At 51.2% G+C, this 18,673-nt stretch overlaps 5 protein-coding genes across 5 annotated transcripts; 1 reads left to right on the plus strand and 4 right to left on the minus strand.

Annotated features, from left to right (window-relative positions):
- Window positions 1-57: 57 nt before the first annotated feature.
- BDQ94DRAFT_177031 (cytochrome b5 reductase family protein) lies at window positions 58-1,241 on the minus strand (the record flags this gene model as incomplete). Its single annotated transcript, XM_026772805.1, has 3 exons — window positions 968-1,241; window positions 793-870; window positions 58-644 (listed from the first exon to the last, which is right to left on the minus strand). Exons 1-3 carry the CDS (start codon window positions 1,221-1,223, stop codon window positions 58-60), a joined length of 921 nt encoding a protein of 306 aa, XP_026632684.1. The 5' UTR covers window positions 1,224-1,241.
- A 525-nt stretch (window positions 1,242-1,766) lies between these two features.
- BDQ94DRAFT_177036 (MDR family MFS transporter) lies at window positions 1,767-3,766 on the plus strand (the record flags this gene model as incomplete). The annotated part of the gene is made up of 2 exons (XM_026772806.1): window positions 1,767-1,895; window positions 1,964-3,766. The coding sequence occupies 2 exons, from the start codon at window positions 1,767-1,769 to the stop codon at window positions 3,491-3,493; spliced, it is 1,659 nt and encodes a 552-aa protein (XP_026632685.1). The 3' UTR covers window positions 3,494-3,766.
- BDQ94DRAFT_177040 (Zn(II)2Cys6 transcription factor) lies at window positions 3,427-5,809 on the minus strand. Its single transcript, XM_026772807.1, has 3 exons — window positions 5,291-5,809; window positions 4,797-5,237; window positions 3,427-4,746 (listed from the first exon to the last, which is right to left on the minus strand). Exons 1-3 carry the CDS (start codon window positions 5,771-5,773, stop codon window positions 3,592-3,594), a joined length of 2,079 nt encoding a protein of 692 aa, XP_026632686.1. The 5' UTR covers window positions 5,774-5,809; the 3' UTR covers window positions 3,427-3,591.
- Window positions 5,810-8,628: 2,819 nt separating this feature from the next.
- BDQ94DRAFT_165353 (uncharacterized protein) lies at window positions 8,629-10,481 on the minus strand (the record flags this gene model as incomplete). The annotated part of the gene is made up of 3 exons (XM_026770277.1): window positions 8,629-9,007; window positions 9,087-10,204; window positions 10,269-10,481. 3 exons carry the CDS (start codon window positions 10,479-10,481, stop codon window positions 8,629-8,631), a joined length of 1,710 nt encoding a protein of 569 aa, XP_026632687.1.
- A 276-nt stretch (window positions 10,482-10,757) lies between these two features.
- Window positions 10,758-18,209, minus strand: BDQ94DRAFT_165354 (uncharacterized protein; the record flags this gene model as incomplete). The annotated part of the gene is made up of 2 exons (XM_026770278.1): window positions 10,758-11,706; window positions 11,758-18,209. 2 exons carry the CDS (start codon window positions 18,207-18,209, stop codon window positions 10,758-10,760), a joined length of 7,401 nt encoding a protein of 2,466 aa, XP_026632688.1.
- Window positions 18,210-18,673: the final 464 nt, after the last annotated feature.

The following is an 18,673-nucleotide window of genomic DNA, read 5'->3' on the forward strand; positions in this document are numbered from 1 at the left end:
CTTTCTCATTGCATCGGCGACGCAGACTCCTCCCAAACAGCCATCCGCAAACCCCTTTTAAAAGACATGGACCTGGTCCTTCTGGAACCCCAGCTCCTCGAGAATGCCTCTTCCGCAAGTTCTGCCTCCTACCAAAGCCTTCTCCATCCCGGGAGGCCCACAGACAAACACTTTCTCATCTCCTTCTCGCCTCGCCCCGAAAAATTGCCGCAAACGACTTGTGTTCACCCGCGCCCCGTAGCTCACGTCCTTGTTATCCGCTTCTCCTGTTGAAGGTCCCGCCTCGCTCACCAGATAACGCATCTGAAGCCGGTCGGCAAACCTCTGCTGCAGGATGTCTAACTCCTTCTTTAGGACAAGATCCTGCGCGGTGTTAGCCCCGAATACCACTTGCACTTTGGTGTTGGCGTTCGGATTGTCCTCTAGGATGCCTCGGGCGAGTTGGTAGGTGGGGGTGATGCCCGATCCGCCAGCGATGAGGTATACCCGCGAGTGCTCATTGGCAGTCGCTGCGGACCATCGATATCCGCCAGGTAAGGGGCCGAGAAAGTAGAGGGAATCGCCTGGTTGCAATGTGTGCAGGTGTGAAGACACCTTTCCGTGCGGGTATTTCTTTACCACGAGATCGAGGAAGCCGCGCTGGTCTGGTTTTTTCACGTAATTGTATATTAGCCATTGGAACTGACTGAAAATGGGTCACCCGGGAGAAATGGAAAAGGTGGGAATATCATAGCCACGGCCCTTTTGGGGGTTGCGGGGCAGAGAGTAGATCGGCCGTAGGGTTTGACATACTCAGGCTGCTGACCGGCGTGTATGGTCGAATAGCCGGAAACCAGCTTCTTTGGGGCCAGCAAAATACTAAGACAGATGCTGCAACGAAAAAATTAGCGTGTTCTCCACCACTTGCGGCCGACGGAAAAGGAAAGGGGGATAAGAAGAAAAAGGGTAGGCTGTCCCATGTACATACACGTCAACTGTAACCCAGATGTCCATGTTTGGTCCGGGTACTCGAATCGAAGGCGTTTAGTGTTGTGACTGAGAGATTCGACATTTTGCACACGCAGAGATGTTGGCCTGAAGCCACGGAACATGACGTGCGGTTCTTGTTCTGGTGTCTCAGCCAGTGCTTCCTCTATAAGGTGTCGTCTGAATGAGTATACACCGCAGCCAGCAATTGTGAAGCTGGCGATATATATGTGTGGGAGTCTAATGCTAGAGAACATGAAGACGAAGTCGAGGAGTGATCTTGCAAATTAAGGTTGCTTGATCAATTCTGACAAGGGAAAAGATGTACTCCCATATATACTCATCCTACTTTCCCAAAGTAAACGTTTGGGGCTTGGCCATGTCAACCCTCCGATTGGTTCCGGCGCCTCCGAGGCCCAGTCTCCGAGATGCCGAGTCAACCACATGTTGTTTTTTTGGTTTTTTCTGTTTTCTTTCTTTTTCTTTTTTCCTTGCTGGAAGTAGAAAAACCTCGATTAAAGTAGACAGGTTGGCAGTATGACTGCTAGAAGTGGCCACGATAGGTCCATTAAGGGGTCTAATTTGGACAGGGGTGAATTGTATACCGCAGAATCTTGTAGATCTGTATGCGTCTCGGAGATTGACTGTCCCGAACCATCAAGAAGATAGGTTTAAATCAAAACCTGACTCCTCGTCAAAATAATTCGCACCGCTAAGCTGTATTTTCTATTCCCTTTCCCTTCTGTTGTTCTTTTCTTTTCATCTTTCATCTTCTATATTCCTCTCATCGTTCAGTCTCGATGTCCGAGCCCGAAGCTGCTGCGTCCCTGGAACGGGATCCAACAGAGGATTCCAACCACTATATCGATGGAGTTAAGCTTGCCGCTCTCATGATTTCAATATCCCTTTGCATGTTCCTTGTGTCTCTGGTAAGTTCATCCTTCCCGTTTTGAGGGCTTAAAGATGAAGGAGCTGACCCGTGAACGCTCGCCGTCAGGACCGGACAATCATCTCGACCGCCCTCCCTACCATCACCAACGAATTCCATTCCTTCGACGACATGGCATGGTACGGGAGCGCCTACATGTTGACCGGCTCGGTAATGCAGCTGCCCCTGGGGACCCTGTACCAGATATATGCGCCCAAATACGTCTTTCTAGCGATCATGCTGGTGTTCATCGTGGGCTCGGCCGTGTGCGGCGGGGCCTCGAATTCCCTTGCGGTGATCCTTGGCCGTGCTGTTCAAGGAATAGGGTCGGCCGGAATTACAGCCGGGTGCATGATCATCATCACTGAGACCGTTCCGTTGCCTAAGAGGCCGATGTACATGGGAATACTGGGAGCCGTCTTTGGCGTTTCGGCCATCGTTGGACCCCTGCTTGGGGGTGCTTTGACCACGGGTGCTTCGTGGCGGTGGTGCTTCTTGATTAATTTGCCTATAGGCGCGGTTGCGATGATAGTCATATTTTTGGTGTTTCCTGATGGGGGGAAAGGGGGCGATAAGGATGAGGTGGAACAGGATCGAACAGGGATTACTGCTGGTGGTGGCAGCATGCGCCTTTGGAAGCGGATCCAACGGTTCAACCCGCTTGGTCTTTGTTTCATGGTTCCTGCTGTAGTATGTCTGGTGCTCGCCCTGGAATGGGGTGGCTCGACCTATGCTTGGAAATCCGCCCGGATAATTACGCTCCTCGTCCTTAGCGGCGTGCTTTTCATTCTGTTTGGCGTGGACCAGTGGCTAGAAGGGGAGTACTCGACAATCAAGCCACAGCTCATCGCAGACAGGACCGTTGCGGCCAGTGCGCTGTACACAGCATTTATCGGCGCATCCATGATGAGCCTCGTCTATTACTTGCCAATCTGGTTCCAAGCAATCAAGGGCGCCAGTGCGGTCAAGTCGGGAGAGATGAACATCCCGTTACTCCTATCCCTGGTCATCGGATCCATGATTTCGGGGATGCTGGTATCGAAGCTCGTTGGCTACCCATCACTGTTCATGATCATCTCATCGGTCCTGATGACGGTGGGTGCGGGCCTGCTCAGTACGTTCACAGTGGCAACAGGCCACGCTAAATGGATCTCATATCAGGTTCTCTTTGGTATTGGCCTGGGTCTGGGCATGCAGCAGGGTGCCACAGCCGTGCAGATGGTGGTTCACAAAGCTGACGTGCCTTCCGTACTCTCCCTTTTGTTCTTCTGTCAACAGCTGGGAGGTTCAATTGCCCTTGCCATTGCACAGAATATTGTCTCCAGCAAACTAGTCTCGGGTCTGCATGCCAGCCTGCCAGACGTGGATGCATCAGCCATCGTGAGCTCCGGGGCGACGCAACTGAGGAGCATGGTGCCGACAAAGTCCCTAGCCACTCTCCTGCAGATATATAACGAGGCCGTGACAACTTCTTTCTACCTCACCGCAGCCACGTCTGCAGTTACATTCCTTGCTGCGATTTTTATTGTACCGAGGAGTTTACTTAAGACGTATTGCGAAGACGAGGAAGTAAGTTCGGGTCAAAACAGGCCGGTCTAGGGATGACATGTTGTCTTGCCATTGCGAGAAAGAAGATAATTTAGAACAGAAGTTTTTCCACTTAGAGTATTTACCATTTGGACATTGAGTCTGCGTTTTCAAGTAAGCCAGGCACTGAAGTCAAAGTTCGATTCCGGTGAAGCAGTGGGCATAAACAATAATTGATCCCAGTTATCGAGCTGCTCCATGATTGTAGCCTCGCTCGTGATAGGAGCCGCACCATAAGTGCCCTCGTTGGAAATTATTTCACGGGACTCCACAGGCGCGACTTGGTCGTTCCGGATATAAGGCTTCGACAGTAGTTCGGTGATGAAATGGGGGGTTGGTTCCACTTCGCTTGGTAAGGCGGGCCCTTTCCGGAGAGCCTGCCGAAGCCACCAAACTCGAAGGACAAGGGTATTCACCAAACGATGTAGTCCTCGATCCTCGTCATATAGCTCTGGATAGCGCTGATATAGTGTCTCGATGTGGTGCCACGTGTTATCTTCCCTCGCGCCCCAATCCTTGGTTAGCATCGACTGGAGCAACCAGATGAGAGCACCCCATGGAAACTGGGCATAGATGAACCAGCGGAACCCATGCACGGATGGGTTTGAGTGCAATAACTGGTCATATTCCAGCATTCGCAAGCCGTAATTCAACTTGGACCCCGAGTCCGACCGCGATGATTGCTGCGGTTTCCGCTCCTTGGGCCGAATCTCTTGCACGAAAGCCTGCATCTTGGACAGGGTTAAGCGCGCAAAAGAGTTGAGCATGAAATGTACAGGTATTACAGGGTCACAGAAGCGAAGGAATCTGTCTTCTACTGTCCTGCGGAAAACATTGATTTGCTCAATGGAGAGCAGCATGCGAGGACTGTTTCGCAGCATGACCTCGGGCGATGCAGCGAGATAGGCTGACCGGACAAGACGAACCGCCTCGTACTGGAACAAACAGAAACTCATGTCGGTCAGACCGTCCGTGGCTGGTGTCAAAAAATCGATATCGGGATGGAGATCTTGATCGTTGATATTCGTGGGGAAATTAGTGTCCCAGGGTTGCGAGATAATTGAGTTAGCAGCCCCAGACAGTTCAGATACGCGCATATCAAGAGTAACCAGATACCACCAGACGCGTCGACGGATTTCACACTCGTATAGAGAAAGACCTAATGAGGTGCCGTCACGATGGAGACCGATGGTCTGGGCTTTGCGAATGACCAGGCCGAGTATGGACCAGCAAAGCGAAGGCTCGGACAGGTGGTGAATGGACGTCTACCGTAGGTTAGACGAGCATCTGGTGAGTCCAGGAGAACAATTCTCACCAATAATAGCGCCAAAGCCTGGACTAGCATAAGGTCTAACGAGTGGAGAAAGTCCAATTCAAACAAGGCTTTTCTCGTGGCCGCATAATAATGTTCTATTAGGACTGCGCGACCATGACCAAACCTCGTCTGGCACTCAACTTCCCCCAAAGGAACTATTGCGCATGCATAGATTGAGGCCAACAGAGCGTCGAAGCAGGTTGGGGTGGGTTTTGCGGATATTTTCCGCTTCCTTAACTGATCTACAACCGGCCAGTGGATGACTTTGGTTAAAGGGTCGACATCCCGAAGAAAGATAGACCATAATTCCTCCTCATGGGATGCTGGGATGACCAAAGAAGAGGACTGACTGGGCCCGATAGGGGAAAGAAGCATTCGGCAGATCAGCGACCGGACTGAGGAAGTACTAGTGGATTCGGCTTGTGGCGTATTGGGTGTAAACTAGGAGGCATAGGTCAGAGTAATTGAACGAAAGCTTCACTCCGAGATCCCACCTCTTTGCTCAAGGTCGCGAGCATCGAATACTCATAATTCTTACTGCCATCATCATTCACGACTAGCCCACCGATAGTAATGGCGTCATTAGAAGCAGGGCCCTGAACGTCAGACAGTGATTGACGATCAGTATCCTGCGCATTCAAAGGCCCAACATGGCCCAACGGCGACGATCTACTACCTGCTGAGGCGGACGCTTCGATATTGGATGTCACGGCTTCGACATCATTGGCTGGAAGAGGAGTAAACGGAATATTATTGCGGCGAAGAAGATCTTCATATTCTCCCAACTTTTCCATTAGAACATCTAGCGAGGACTGGAACTTACGTTTGCGGGGTCGATGCACAATGGTTGGATAGATGCACTCGGCGCCAGCACGGTGGCAGGCACCGCATGGCTCCTTTTTGTCACATTTAACCTTGCGCGCCGCACATTTGTTGCAGGCATTTAGGTGCTTGAATGGAACCCCTGATGCAGACATGCGTCTCGGTGAGATTTAATGGCAGATACAGACAAGGGACTGCGGAGAGCAGATATGTTACTAGAGAATCGAGAGCGCTGACTCCAGCAAGCTAATTGGTCGCCATGTCATGCGGAACATTTTTTAACCGAATTCCATACTAATCGGCTGACAGACGAACTGTTGAGAGGGAATTAGCCACGTGAAGGTACACATCGATGCGAAAATTATACGAGAGAAAAATGAATATGCCAGTAGCCTTTACAGGCTAGTACAAATTCAGGTCATGGAAAGTATATTTAGGCACAGATTCTAGAATGATCAGATCTAGTTAACAGCTAATAGAAGATACCTCCTTTAAATCATTGAACTCCCAAGCTAGCTCACGGATCTACTGAAGGTAATAGATCTCAGACCAGACTTAAGTATAATCAGAAGGTAAAAAGCGGGGCTATATACCTGAGATCTGAGCAGTGAAAATAAAATATTAGGGACATCGACTAATTTAAAAATAGATAAAAGTCATGAGAAGAGTTAATTATGGATAATATTGAATCAGATCTGTATAGTATTCAAAGCTCCCAGTCCTTGTCAACGGAATGCAGTGATACATTGTTTGCATCGACCCCTTGACAGAACCAGAGTAGGACCTCGAGGAGGGTGGGGGGGGGGGAGGGCGCTGAGACTGAGCATCATTTAGCTCGCTAGGAACAGTTGCATCTGCCTGTCCTTCCTACTCCCAACAAGCATATGTGGTATATAATCAGCATAATAGCATCTAAATATCCTACGGTGGGCTTCCCTAGCAACAGCTGACGCACAAGGCATAGCGCTGCCTACACATGGGCATCCGGTTCAGCAGTAGCGGATTACGAGCTCGCCTCTAGGCATCTGCGCTCGATGCATCGTTGACAATTTTTTTTCATTTCCGCTTGCTCGTACTGTCTGTGAGACTAAGTAAGCCGCATGGACATAGTTCTGGCCTGCGTGATGGCGTCGATGGGTGATACTTTGGACGAGCATAATGGTGATATGGATGAAGATGGAGTTTAGCACTGCGGGGGTTTCAGTACATGAAGTCGAGCTGGTCAGCACTCTTAAGCTGTAGTATAATGTCTCTATGGCTAAAGTATCTTATTCAGGGTACATCTATTGACTAGATATCAATGCATGACCCAAAGTGGAAATATGCGACCGTGACAAACGTGCAATCATTGATCCTTATGCAGGCAAGCAATAGTAGGTTACCTTATGCATGTTCTCCTCCAGAGCTAAAGTATAATGCCGTAGCATAGTTAAAGAATGTGGCATGCTCTTCTTCGCTATAAAATATAAAGCAGCAGCTTCTGGAGAATATCAGTAGTTCAGGTAACTGACCCCAGCCCCAATATCTCCATACTACCCTTGTGGGTCGATTGTAGCAGGTAACAATGACATATGATTGGACACATCACGTGGTGATCTACATTTTAGAGTCGTCGTCCTGCAACACCGTGCATTAGTGCAATTTAGAGAGCCATTCAGTCGGCCCATGCATTAGTGGTAGGTTTTAGAGCCATTGTCCTGCGACATTGTGCATTAGCGCCATATTTAGAGCGACTGTCCTGCACCCATGTGCATTAGTGCCTCTTTTAGAGCAATCGCATTGCAACACCGTGCATGCGTACTGATTTTAGAGCCATCATATATGCAGTCTTGTGCATGAGTGTCTCTTTTAGAGCCATCGACCTGCAACACTGTGCATTAGCTCCATATTTTAGAGCCATCAACCTGCAACACCGTGCATCAGCGCCTCCCTTCAACATGGTCTGTGCAGAGGTCGACATGCATGATTGTGCTACCCGAACTATAATACCATTGGCTATTAGACACCATATACTCCACACCTTCATGCACAGTCCGGCATAAATATCACTTCTTGTGTAACCAGGTTATGGTCTGTGCAGTATCCATGTGAGGAAGATGGTAGATATCATTGGTGGGTTGGTTCAAGCCGCCTGCACGGGCTTGCATGATCACTATGGCTTTGTTTTGCTGTATGTTGGTCTGTGCATAGCGAAGGTATACGAAATTCTTTGGTGGTGAGCTTTGAAATTGTAACCTGTCATTATAAAATGTGCTATATGTTTCTTGTCTAATACATGTCAAGCACATACGACCACAGGGTGTGGAAAACAGGGCTTCCCGTCCGCTCAGCCGTACTTAAGCCACACGCCGGGAGGTTAGTAGTTGGGTGGGTGACCACCAGCGAATCCCTTCTGTTGTATGTATTTTGCTTTTTGTTTTTGTTCCCTTTCTAGGAAACATTGATTCAGTTCGTTATCGCAATGTGAAATTTGATATCCTGGATCCCTGCGAGCATTTGTTGTGGGAGGGATGTTGTTCAACGATGTGCTGTTGTACCCTAATAGAAGTTGCCCCCGATGTCAAGTACGCCATCATCATCTTGATCATTTCAAATTATTTTCCCTTGCGGAAATCTGTATAGACCGTCGCGGACTCTTGTCCCTCATTTAATAATATACGCCGTGTATGTAGACTTCAAGATATGTGCAGACTGCTGTTATGATCTAATATTGGATAGTAGATCCCTGTTATCAGAACATCACTGGCGTCCAAGAGTTCTCACGACCCTATCTTAGTTGAGACTAAACGAAGTGTAACTTGCCAGTGAAATTTTCTTTCATAGCCCAACTAACAAGGGATAATGAATTGTGTCTTCTAAACTTAAACAAGAAAGTACCAAAACTGCTCTATTGCTAAGCCCGAAATTGACATCAACAAAATTAAATGAACAATGAAGCATGAATGAGCACATCAGACGTACATCAGACGTAGTGAACAGCATCACAACCACAACAACCGTAAACCCACACCTAAACCACCACAGACGCCCTCCCTTTCAGCCCCCCAACATCCTTCGCCTTAAACCTCGCCAACAACCCCGCCAATGCATCCCGTCTCTCATTCATACTCGCCAGCTTCCCCCTCTGAATCTTCCCACTAACAGTCCGCGGGATCCTATCAACGAAGAACACGCCCCCATCCAACGCCTTATACGCCGCCAACCGCTGACGCGCAAAATCATACACCTCATCGGAACTGATTCTAGCACCGGGGGCTCTAGCTCGCACAACATACGCGCGGGGAGCCTCCGAGCTCCCATCGGAAAGACAGGTGCCGATGACTGCGACGTCCGCGATGAGTGGATGCTGAAGCAGCACGGCTTCGATTTCGGCGGGACAGACTTGGTATCTATAAATTCCAGAGTGGATTGCGTTAGCCATTGGTATGGGTTCAGTCATTCTGGGGTATGAGAATGGTATCAACATACCCCCGCACTTTAATTAACTCCTTCGTTCTTCCGACGATGAAATACTCGCCGTTCTTGACATAGGCCACATCGCCGGTATCGAACCAGCCTTCAGCATCAACCATTGACTCATTACGTCCCAGATAACCCGTGAATAAGCCCGCTCCTCTCACGTACAATTGTCCTGGGACTTCATCATCCTTGACCACTTCGGCACCAGACACAAGTCGTGCCTCACACCCTACAGTGACAGGCCCAATACTACCTAGATCGCCCTGTCCTGATCTGCCATTCGCAGGATAGCATTGTTGAAAAACGACCCCACACTCCGTCATACCCCAGACTTGGCCTGCACAGGCATCCGGGTGCAACAAGTCCTGGAAAGCAGACATAGAGGCACGATCGATAGGGGCCCCTGCAACGCCGATGTATCGGAGGGAGGAGAGGCGGGTTTTGACATCCAGAGTGGCAGGTGCTTGGTTGAGCATATGAACCATGGCAGGGACGAGGTAGGTCTCGGTGATTTGGTATTGGTGCACAGTGGACAGGAAGACAGGGAGTTGGAAGTCGCGGAGGAGGTAGAGGGGTTCGCCGTAGCGGATGGGAAAGAGGTGTGTCCAGAGGGAGCTGAAGAGGTGGAAAATGGGAAGGGATATGAGGCGAGTCACTGGGTAGGGAGGAGAGTGGGCGATGGAGGCGTGTTGGGCCATGAGAGAGGCATGGGAGAGCACGGCGGCTTTAGGAAGGCCGGTGGTGCCGCTGGTGGAGTAGAGGGCTGCTGGGGTGGAGGCTGCGGTTGCTGCGTCGGGGATGGCGAGGGGAGCAGAGGTGCCGTGCGATAGAAGGGTGAGGAGGTTGGGCTTATCTGTATTCTGGGGAGGAGGAATGGATGGGTCGTGCACGAACCGGATGGTCTCGGTGATGGTGGCATCGTCTACAAGGAGGACATGGTCGTCAGGCAAATTGTGCTTGTTAGCAATGGTAAGCACAGTTGAAGATCCCTCTGGCTCGGTGATGATCCATTTGGGATGGGTTAGGGAGACAGTGTGGTTGAGCTCTTGCAGTTGGCTGTGTGGGTTGGAGCCCATGTAAACGCCACCTGCGCCAATGATGGCGAGGAACAGGGCTGTGTAGAGAACCTAAGGATGACAAGGGAAGAAAAGGTGAGTCGGAGGTTTGTATAGTAGGCTAGGATAGACATACGTTGTTCCCCGAATGAAGTAAGATGCAATCACCACGATCCAGGCCATGGGCCTTCAGCCCGGCAATCAGAGTGTGCACTAGGAACCTGAATTGGGTGGCATTGAGAGACTGACAGGGCTCCTGGGGATCGATGAATAAGGGCTTGCAAGGGTCATACTCAACCTGGGCGTCCAGGGAGAAAGTGACCACGTCATGTGAATGGGAGGACTCCATCGTGGGTGCAGTGAACTGACAGAAGAAAAGTTTGAACGAGAAGATTAGGGGTTCTGGGGATAACATGCTGGGGGAAAGCCAGGGCTTCTTATAGCCTTCTCATCAGAAGGAAGGCCCGTGCCTACGGAGTCTACGGAGAAACTCATCGGAATAGGGTATTTTCTACAAATCAGAGTTACTGGCTGGCACCGTCAAATGAAGCGGATGGACCGGGAAAACCCCCCTTGGGTTGACTAAGACTCGCTAACAGCTAACTAAAAGCCAAATCATATTTACCTATGCCTGAACCTGCGGCAGCAGTGCTGGGTCCAGCTGTCCTGCCGCATCTCGCGCCAGGGCATCGATGGACAACCCTCCTAGCAGCTTTAGCACCGGCATATCCACACCCAACTCCTTGACAAACCAGACCCGCAGATCGACCGCGATGAGTGAGTCTATACCGAAGTCAGATAATAGGGTCGTTCCAGGTAGGTCCGAATCCGGAGGCAATTGTAGCTTGCGCTCAAGCTTCTTAGAGAAACCTGTAGCAATGATATTGGCCGCTTCTGTTAAGCTGCTTGCGGACTGCAGCTGCGTCTTGATGGGGATTTGTTCCTGCTTGCCCTCACGAACCTCCGATTGTCGAGAATACTGGACGTACGACCACAGACTGGGGTTTTTGAACCATATCACGTCGGGGTATTCTTCTGGATCGGTCAAAGCAAGACCGCAGATAATTGCTGGGTCCTGGCCAGAGTCAGGCCGACCGGCCAGAATCGCCTCCGCAAACTGTTCCAATAGGTCACGCTCAGACAATATCGACTTGCCAATAGTTTTGGCCAGGTGGCCAATAGTCTGCGATCCCATGCGCGCAACATACCCGATACCGCGCACTTCAGCTGGAATGACAATGCTGCCGACATGACCACGGCGCCGTCGCTGGAGCACGAGATCCTCCATGAACACCGCCGTGGCGGCGTATATAGACTGGTTGAAGTTACCAGCTAGACCGGCATAGGACCCCATCAAGATGAAGAAATCCAGATTTTCATCCTGATAGAGTTCATTCAATATCTGACTGCCCTCGACTTTGGGCCCCAGAACAGTTTTCACGTCTTCCAGAGACGCGTTGGCAAAGGCGATATCCCGGAGGACCATCGCACCGTTTATAACACCTCCAACTGGTGGGAGTTCTGCCAGGATGTAGTTGTGTACATGCAAAACAGAGGTACGATCCGAGACGTCCCTGAAATTATCAATGAGTATGTATGCTGCAGCACAAGAATATAAAACTTACATGGCCTTGACAACGACGTGTGCTCCGAGGGCCGACATCTCTTCAACCCAGCGGGGATCGATGCTCGGATTTCGACTGGTTAAAACCAAGTAGCGGGCCCCACGGCTAATCATCCACTGGCATACCGATCGCCCAACATCGCCCGTCATCCCGACTAACAGATAGGTCTTGTGGGCGCTCAAGGTCACTAGAGAGCTAGCCGATAAGGGATACGCTGCCACAGGCCCTGAATGCAGCCAGTCAACGATGATGGACTGGTCACTGCCCAGCGAGTATGATGGAACGTCCTCTGGATTGATCGTGGTAACAGTGGGCCGCAAGCCAACTTGCTGTTCCGCAAAAAGGCAGGATGTTGCCAGGTTATCTGTGCAAAATTCCCCTTCGCCTTCTGGCCTTGAGACTGGCGAGCCACCATAGAGTGTGTGCAAATCATAGATCGTCACTGCGGGAGACAACGACGACTTGATTCGGGCAATGGTACTGTCTGTTTCAGACCTCAAACTCGCGAAAACCGAGACCCCAGCAGGCAACAGGCGCGAGATTGCACGTGATGAGCTACGCGGTGGAATGAAAAGCGTGGTTGAACCTTTTCGGGCGACCTCAGTGCTTGTAGTATACCGTACTCTGACCCCTTTCATGGAGGCCATTGCAGCCACCGATTCTTGAAGGGATGCGGCAGCTTCGTCCAGAAGAAGAACGGTATTGGATGGGGTATTATTAACCAGATTACGGGCAACCAGGGCTGTAGCCACTTCGTTCAAATATGCTGCTTCATGATTTTCTGGTAGCCAGCTTGGAGCGTTCCAACACCAGGATGCTGGGGTGGAAACGACTGAGGCGTGGCTGACCGACAATCCCACAACTCGCGTGCGAGTTTTCTGGTTTTGTCCAAGAACCAGGTATGTAAAGCCAGCAGACTCGACGTAGACCGTGGAAATAGTGGCATAGTGCACCCGAATGTAGACAATCTCGTTATCATGAGCATGGAACGTCTGGCCTGGAATTGCCCGTTGGGGCAAAGAGACTAAGGCGCGTTCCGCCTTATCAGGAATGACGTTCACAGGCGTCAGCTTGGGTTCGACATGCTCTTTACTGGGAAAACCACGACTGGTAAGGAGTCGCCGGTTCATCGTGGGACTGGCCTTCACCCGAGGGATCATCATCATGCCGTTTTCGAGTCGAAGTTCCCATTCAGGATTCTCCGTGCAGTCCGGGAGGCTATAATCATTATAGACATTCGTATGAACAAGCCGCATGAGTGCAGTGGCTAGGATACTAGGGTCAATCGTATCCGGGTCACCGATGGTGAGGTGCTGGAGTAGAGCATGTGGAATCTCATAGGACAAACAGCGTAGAATCCCTTTGGTCATGGCCTGATATGGTTCCTCGCCGGGTTCTCCAGTCGCAACCCAAAGAAGCTTTCCAGATACGCCAAACAGTGCCTGTAGGCTGTGGAGACGGTTCGCAGATATCCCTTGCAAACAAGGGGTGTCTATGTCGGACAAAACCAAAACAGACACCAAAGATGCATCGGCTGGAGGGACGAAGTCTTCAAGCGTGACCGAATGGCTGATACGAATGAAGAAGGGTGCCACAAGATCCCGGACTCCTGCGACCAGACGTTCTGTGCGTGAAGAGGCACCCCCGAGTAGGATAAGATCTGAGTACTGTCCCGTGGCGGGCACCGACAGCGGTTGTTGCAACTTCGAGATGTGATCATCCACGGCCTGAGCGCTAAACACCGAAAGTCCCATCTGTTCTCTGACTTCCGGAGAAGAAAATGTTTCCAACCCCCCGAAACCCGCGTTTCGGAGCACCTCGTCCCAGGTGTCGAGGGAGACCATGGGCCCCCAGGGGCGACCGTCATTTTCTCCTAACCACCATCCTTCAAACCCGCCAAAAATGAGCGAAACGACGACGTCTTCGGGATCAATAAGCTCCATAACAACAACGCGACCGCCAGGTTTCAATAACCGTCGAACATGGGCCATGGTCTTGGATAAGGAAGTGGTGGCGTGGAGAACGTTACTCGCAATAATTAAGTCGTACGCGTGCTCGGGAAAGCCCTGCTCTGTCGGATCCTGCTCGAGATTCAAAACCTGGTAGATGAAGCGATCATTATTCGCCACAAAAGTACTTTCGGCCGCCTCAAAGAAGGCTGCAGAGATGTCGGTGTAGGTGTATGAATGATAGTCTCGTCCAATTCGATTGATCACCTCCCGTGTCGCCGATCCTGTGCCAGCGCCGACTTCGAGTATTTTCATGCGAGGAAATCGGAAGGCTAACTGACTCACAACGTCAGCGAGACTGCGGGTCATCGCCTGAAATGCGTAATCCTGATAGAACCGAGTCAAAAGATCATCGCGGCGAAGCTCTTCCATGATGCTCGTTTGACCTCGCAGCCACTCTATTAGTTTCGGTCCCGCAACTTCCAAACACGCCAAATGATCTTTAACGGCATGCTTGAATTCGGGCGTGAGAAATGAGGTATCATCGTCATCGAGCCATTGAGGAAGATAGCTGGGATGATCACCAGAGCGCACCCTGTCCAACATTCGGTCCATCCAGGCTACATAGCGGCCCCGGTGCCAGTCCAGTTGCTGACGATCCTCTGGCGTCAGTTGCTGTTGTGTTTTTCTCAAATACTGCAAACCTAGGCGGTGGAGGTCTATCGCACTGCCTGGAACCCCCCAGGGGCCGGAGAGCGTCGCATCGGGTAGCCAAGGGCCCCACGTCCGTTCCCCGAATATTTTGATACCATCCATAGTGGGCCGTGTGAGGGGTGTGATTTCAACGCCTTCTATTTGGACTACCCCATGACCTTCCTTGTCAAACAGGTCGATATCACCTCGCGGCCCTGAGGAATCCGCCCAGGACAAGGTGGCCACTACGTCGTAGGGGCCACGGGAAGCTTCTCCGCTGCCAACGTTGTGGGAAGACGGATTGAATGTAGCATTAGCAATCCTAGTGGGGAGATACAGCCCGGATATCTGACCGTCATGAGGATCACCAATTGCCGCCATCATGGCCTGAAGGCCAGTGTCCAGCGTAGCGGGGTGAATTAAAAACGTCGAGCCCACATCGAGGGTTGGTAGTCTGGCAATTGCAATGTCCTTCCGACGCCGGATGTCCTGAAGTGTACGGAAGATGCCTGAGTAACCATACCCCAGCTCTGCTAATTTCTGATAGAAGTCTTCCGAATCCACCGAGCGAAGATCAGGAACTGTCGGATCCATTGGTGGCAGAAGTGTCGCATCTGGCTCGCCGAATGTAATCTCCAGGCGACCCGATGCACAACAGCTAAAGGTATCAGCGTCGAGGCTCGATTGGCATGTGAACATGCCAGTCATTTTGTGACCATTACTGCTTGTCTCATAGAGGGTAAATAGCGTCTCAACGCCAGTGGGATTGTCGGGTATGGTAATCGCACGATCAATGGTAAGTTCGTGTATCTCGACAAGTTGGAGCAGTCGTTCATCCGCGACAATACGAGCCGCCTCTAGAGCCATGACGAGGTACCCTGTAGCGGGAAACACAACTTGGGATTGAACTTGGTGTCCGTCCATCCATTCCAAGTCCTGTACCCGCAGGAAGTTACGCCAGCGCCATTCTGCGTCCCCAGTCTCAGGGGTGAGGGCGCCAAGGAGGGGGTGAATGGGATGTCGACGATTGATGCGCGCACTGGATAGACGTGGGACGGCCCAGTACCTTTGGCTGTGGTCGAATGGATAAGTGGGAAGATCAGTCAAATAGTTCAACTTCATAGACGGCGAAAAGAGCCGGATGTATGATAAAATATCCAAATTTTGGGCTCCTAGATTCGCCCAGAACGAGCCCACGGCGAGTGCCAAGGCTTCGATACCACCAGACTTGCGATTAGCCATTCCGACGTAAGGGACATCGGCCTCAGGTTTGATGGCTGACAAGGTTTGCATGGTGGGCCCCTGAAGAGCAGCATGGGGTCCCACTTCTATAATGGCATCCAGCTCGGGGAGATCTCTTATAGCAGCTGACAATGCCTGGGAAAAGAGCACAGGGCGAAGCATATTATCGCTCCAGTACTGGAGATCGAGATTCTCCATAACTTGGTCCTCGAATACACTGGAAAACCATTTAGTGCGGGCCAAGCCTTGACGTGCCTGAATCTGGCACTGTTTCATAGACTGAACATATGGATCAGCACAGGGGATCATATGGCTAGAGTGATAGGCCGTATCGACACGCAAACGCCGTGCAGAATAGCCGAGACTCTCTATGACCCACTCCAGCTCAGTGATTAAATCACTGTCGCCTGAGAAAGTCACACTAGTAGGAGAATTGAAGGCAGCCACGACAACGGTACCAGAATAGGCCGCTTCGCTACGCATGGCGTCGGCCTGATCCCACGTTGCACTAACTGCCAGCATAGCACCAGACTTTCCCTGAGACCCAGCATGCTGTGCCGCCACTCCTCGCAAATAGGCGATCCGAATGGCGTCTTCTAGGGTCAGCCAACCTGCCGCATAAGCTGCACCGATTTCACCGGATGAGTGCCCAACAACTGCCGCGAATTCTATCCCCAGTGATTTTAGAATATTGACCTGAATAATTTGCAGTGCTGTGCGTAGTGGTAGCGAAATTGCCGCCGAGTTGAGCCGAGAGGTTGCCTCGGGAGCGGATAGTTCATCTAAAAGAGTAAAAGTCGGTTTGTACTCTGCCGGAAGAGTATCCAGGGCCTGCTGCAGCTCTTTCATCCACATCTGAGCCTGTGGGGATTGGGAGATAACATCTAAGCTCATCTGTGGCCATTGTGCGCCTTGACCCGTAAAAACACCTAATATCTTCTTTGGCCCAGGAGTGAGTCGTCGTGTGATGGTTGACGACGTATCAGCAGAGCGTCGTTGCAACTCACTGTGTAGGGCCTCCCGAAGGCTTTCAATTGTGTCTGCAGTAAGAATTAGGCGATGACTCAAGATGGATCGCTTTTTGAGGAGAGAAGCGGCTAGTTCCAGTAGGTTCACTGTAGGGTGCTCCTCCAAGTACCTAACGTAATGTCGTAGGACTGCGGTGAGAGAGACTTCAGATGCAGCTGAAAACACGAATGGAAGTATTTCTGGTGTTACAAGCTCGCAATCTGATGATAATGAGGGAACTCCACTAAAGCTCTCCAGAATGACGTGCGCATTGGCACCCCCAAATCCAAATGAGTTGACCGACACCCGTCGTGGAGACCCGGATGGAAGATCTGGCCAGGGAAGAGCTTTGGTTGGGACTTGAAGATGAGAGGTGTATGGAGCCACTAGGGGGCTGAGTTCGTTGAAGAGTAGGTTGGGCGGTATAACACCATGTTGGATGGCCAGTGACGCCTTGAGAACCCCTGCAATACCTGCTGTGCCTTCTGCATGGCCTGCGACGCTTTTAATGGAGCCCACGTATATTTTGTCGTCGGGATGGGATTCATCGTCGAAAAAAGCAGAGGAAATCCCAAATGCCTCTTGCGGATCACCCGCTAGCGTGCCTGTCCCATGGGCTTCGAAAAATTGGCAGCGGTCTTCCCGGCGAAGGGGGTTGAGACCAGCGCGCGCATATGTTGAGCGAATGAGATCCCGCTGTGCCTCACCATTTGGCATGGTCAGTCCGTCAGTACGACCGTCAGAGTTTACACCAGTAGAGCGAATAATACATTCAATAGGGTCACCATCAGCAATTGCGTCCTGCAGGCGTTTCAGCACGAGCGAGGCCACCCCTTCACCTCGGGCATAGCCATCCGCGTGAGCATCCCACATCCGACAGCGCCCTGTCGGTGATACCATCTGCATCTGAGACTCCCAGATATATGCGTTTGGGGAGAGGATCAAGTTGCTGCCCACAACAACCGCGAGTGAGCAGTCACCATTGTGTAAAGCCTCCGACGCCAGATGCAGTGCTACTAAGCTCGAGGAGCATGCCGTATCCAGGACAAATGAGGGCCCATGCCAATCGAAGAAGTAAGAGATTCGATTGGCAAGAACCGAGGCTGTTGTACCAGTGGTTGAAAAAGGGCGCAGCAGGTCTACATCTGCACCGAGAAGTGAAAGGTAATCGTTGCTCATAGAGCCACAATAAACTCCCGTGGATGAGCCCTGCAGGTGTTGCAGTGGCAGCCCGGCCCTTTCGAGAGATTCATACACCACTTCCATGAGTAATCGCTGCTGAGGGTCCATTGATGCGGCCTCCGAAGGGGAGATCCTGAAAAAAGGGGCATCAAACGTCCGGACATCTTCCTGGAGAAAGTAGGACTCGGGAGCAACCATCATCCCGGGGCGGACCTTGCCAGCTTGGTAGTAGGCATCTGCGTTGAAGCGGTCAGGAGGAGGCTTGGACGCGATATTGCGCGGATTCTCCAGTAGTTCCCAGAGGCGCGAGGGTGAGGAGGCCGATCCTGGGAGCCGGCAGCCTGTGCCGATGATAGCGATTGGCTCAGTTCGCGTCATCAGGACTAATTGAAAGGTCGTTGTTCGAATAGGCGAGGGAAATATCTAAGAGAGCAGTAAATGTCTTTCGAAATCTTGGAAGGAACTTGATGACTTTGGTAGGTCTGTGGTATATAAGGGCATAGGCTGGGATGATGATTTGCATCCCGACAAGGTGACCCATTATCGAAGGTGGTGACAAATTTCTTTCTTTCCATTTTTTTCCTGATACAGAAATACAAATCAGCAGTACGTTTCGCATAGCATGACGCCTCGACCCCGCATCTCAACTTCTTCGCTTTCCCTTTTCTTGATTTTCCTTTTCGAATCGCTGGCGGGATTTGATACCGATCGCTCATAGAATCCCCGAGGGTATCTTACTTCGACCCCGGAGGAGTCCGCGATAACTTCTCGGTACCATGTCAGCAAAGCCCGGAGCAGGCGCCACATGCAGCTATACATCATCCAATGCACTGTGATCAGTA

The sequence above is a fragment of the Aspergillus welwitschiae genome (genome assembly GCF_003344945.1).
Source record: "Aspergillus welwitschiae strain CBS 139.54b unplaced genomic scaffold BDQ94scaffold_1, whole genome shotgun sequence".
In the NCBI taxonomy this organism is placed as follows: domain Eukaryota; kingdom Fungi; phylum Ascomycota; class Eurotiomycetes; order Eurotiales; family Aspergillaceae; genus Aspergillus; species Aspergillus welwitschiae.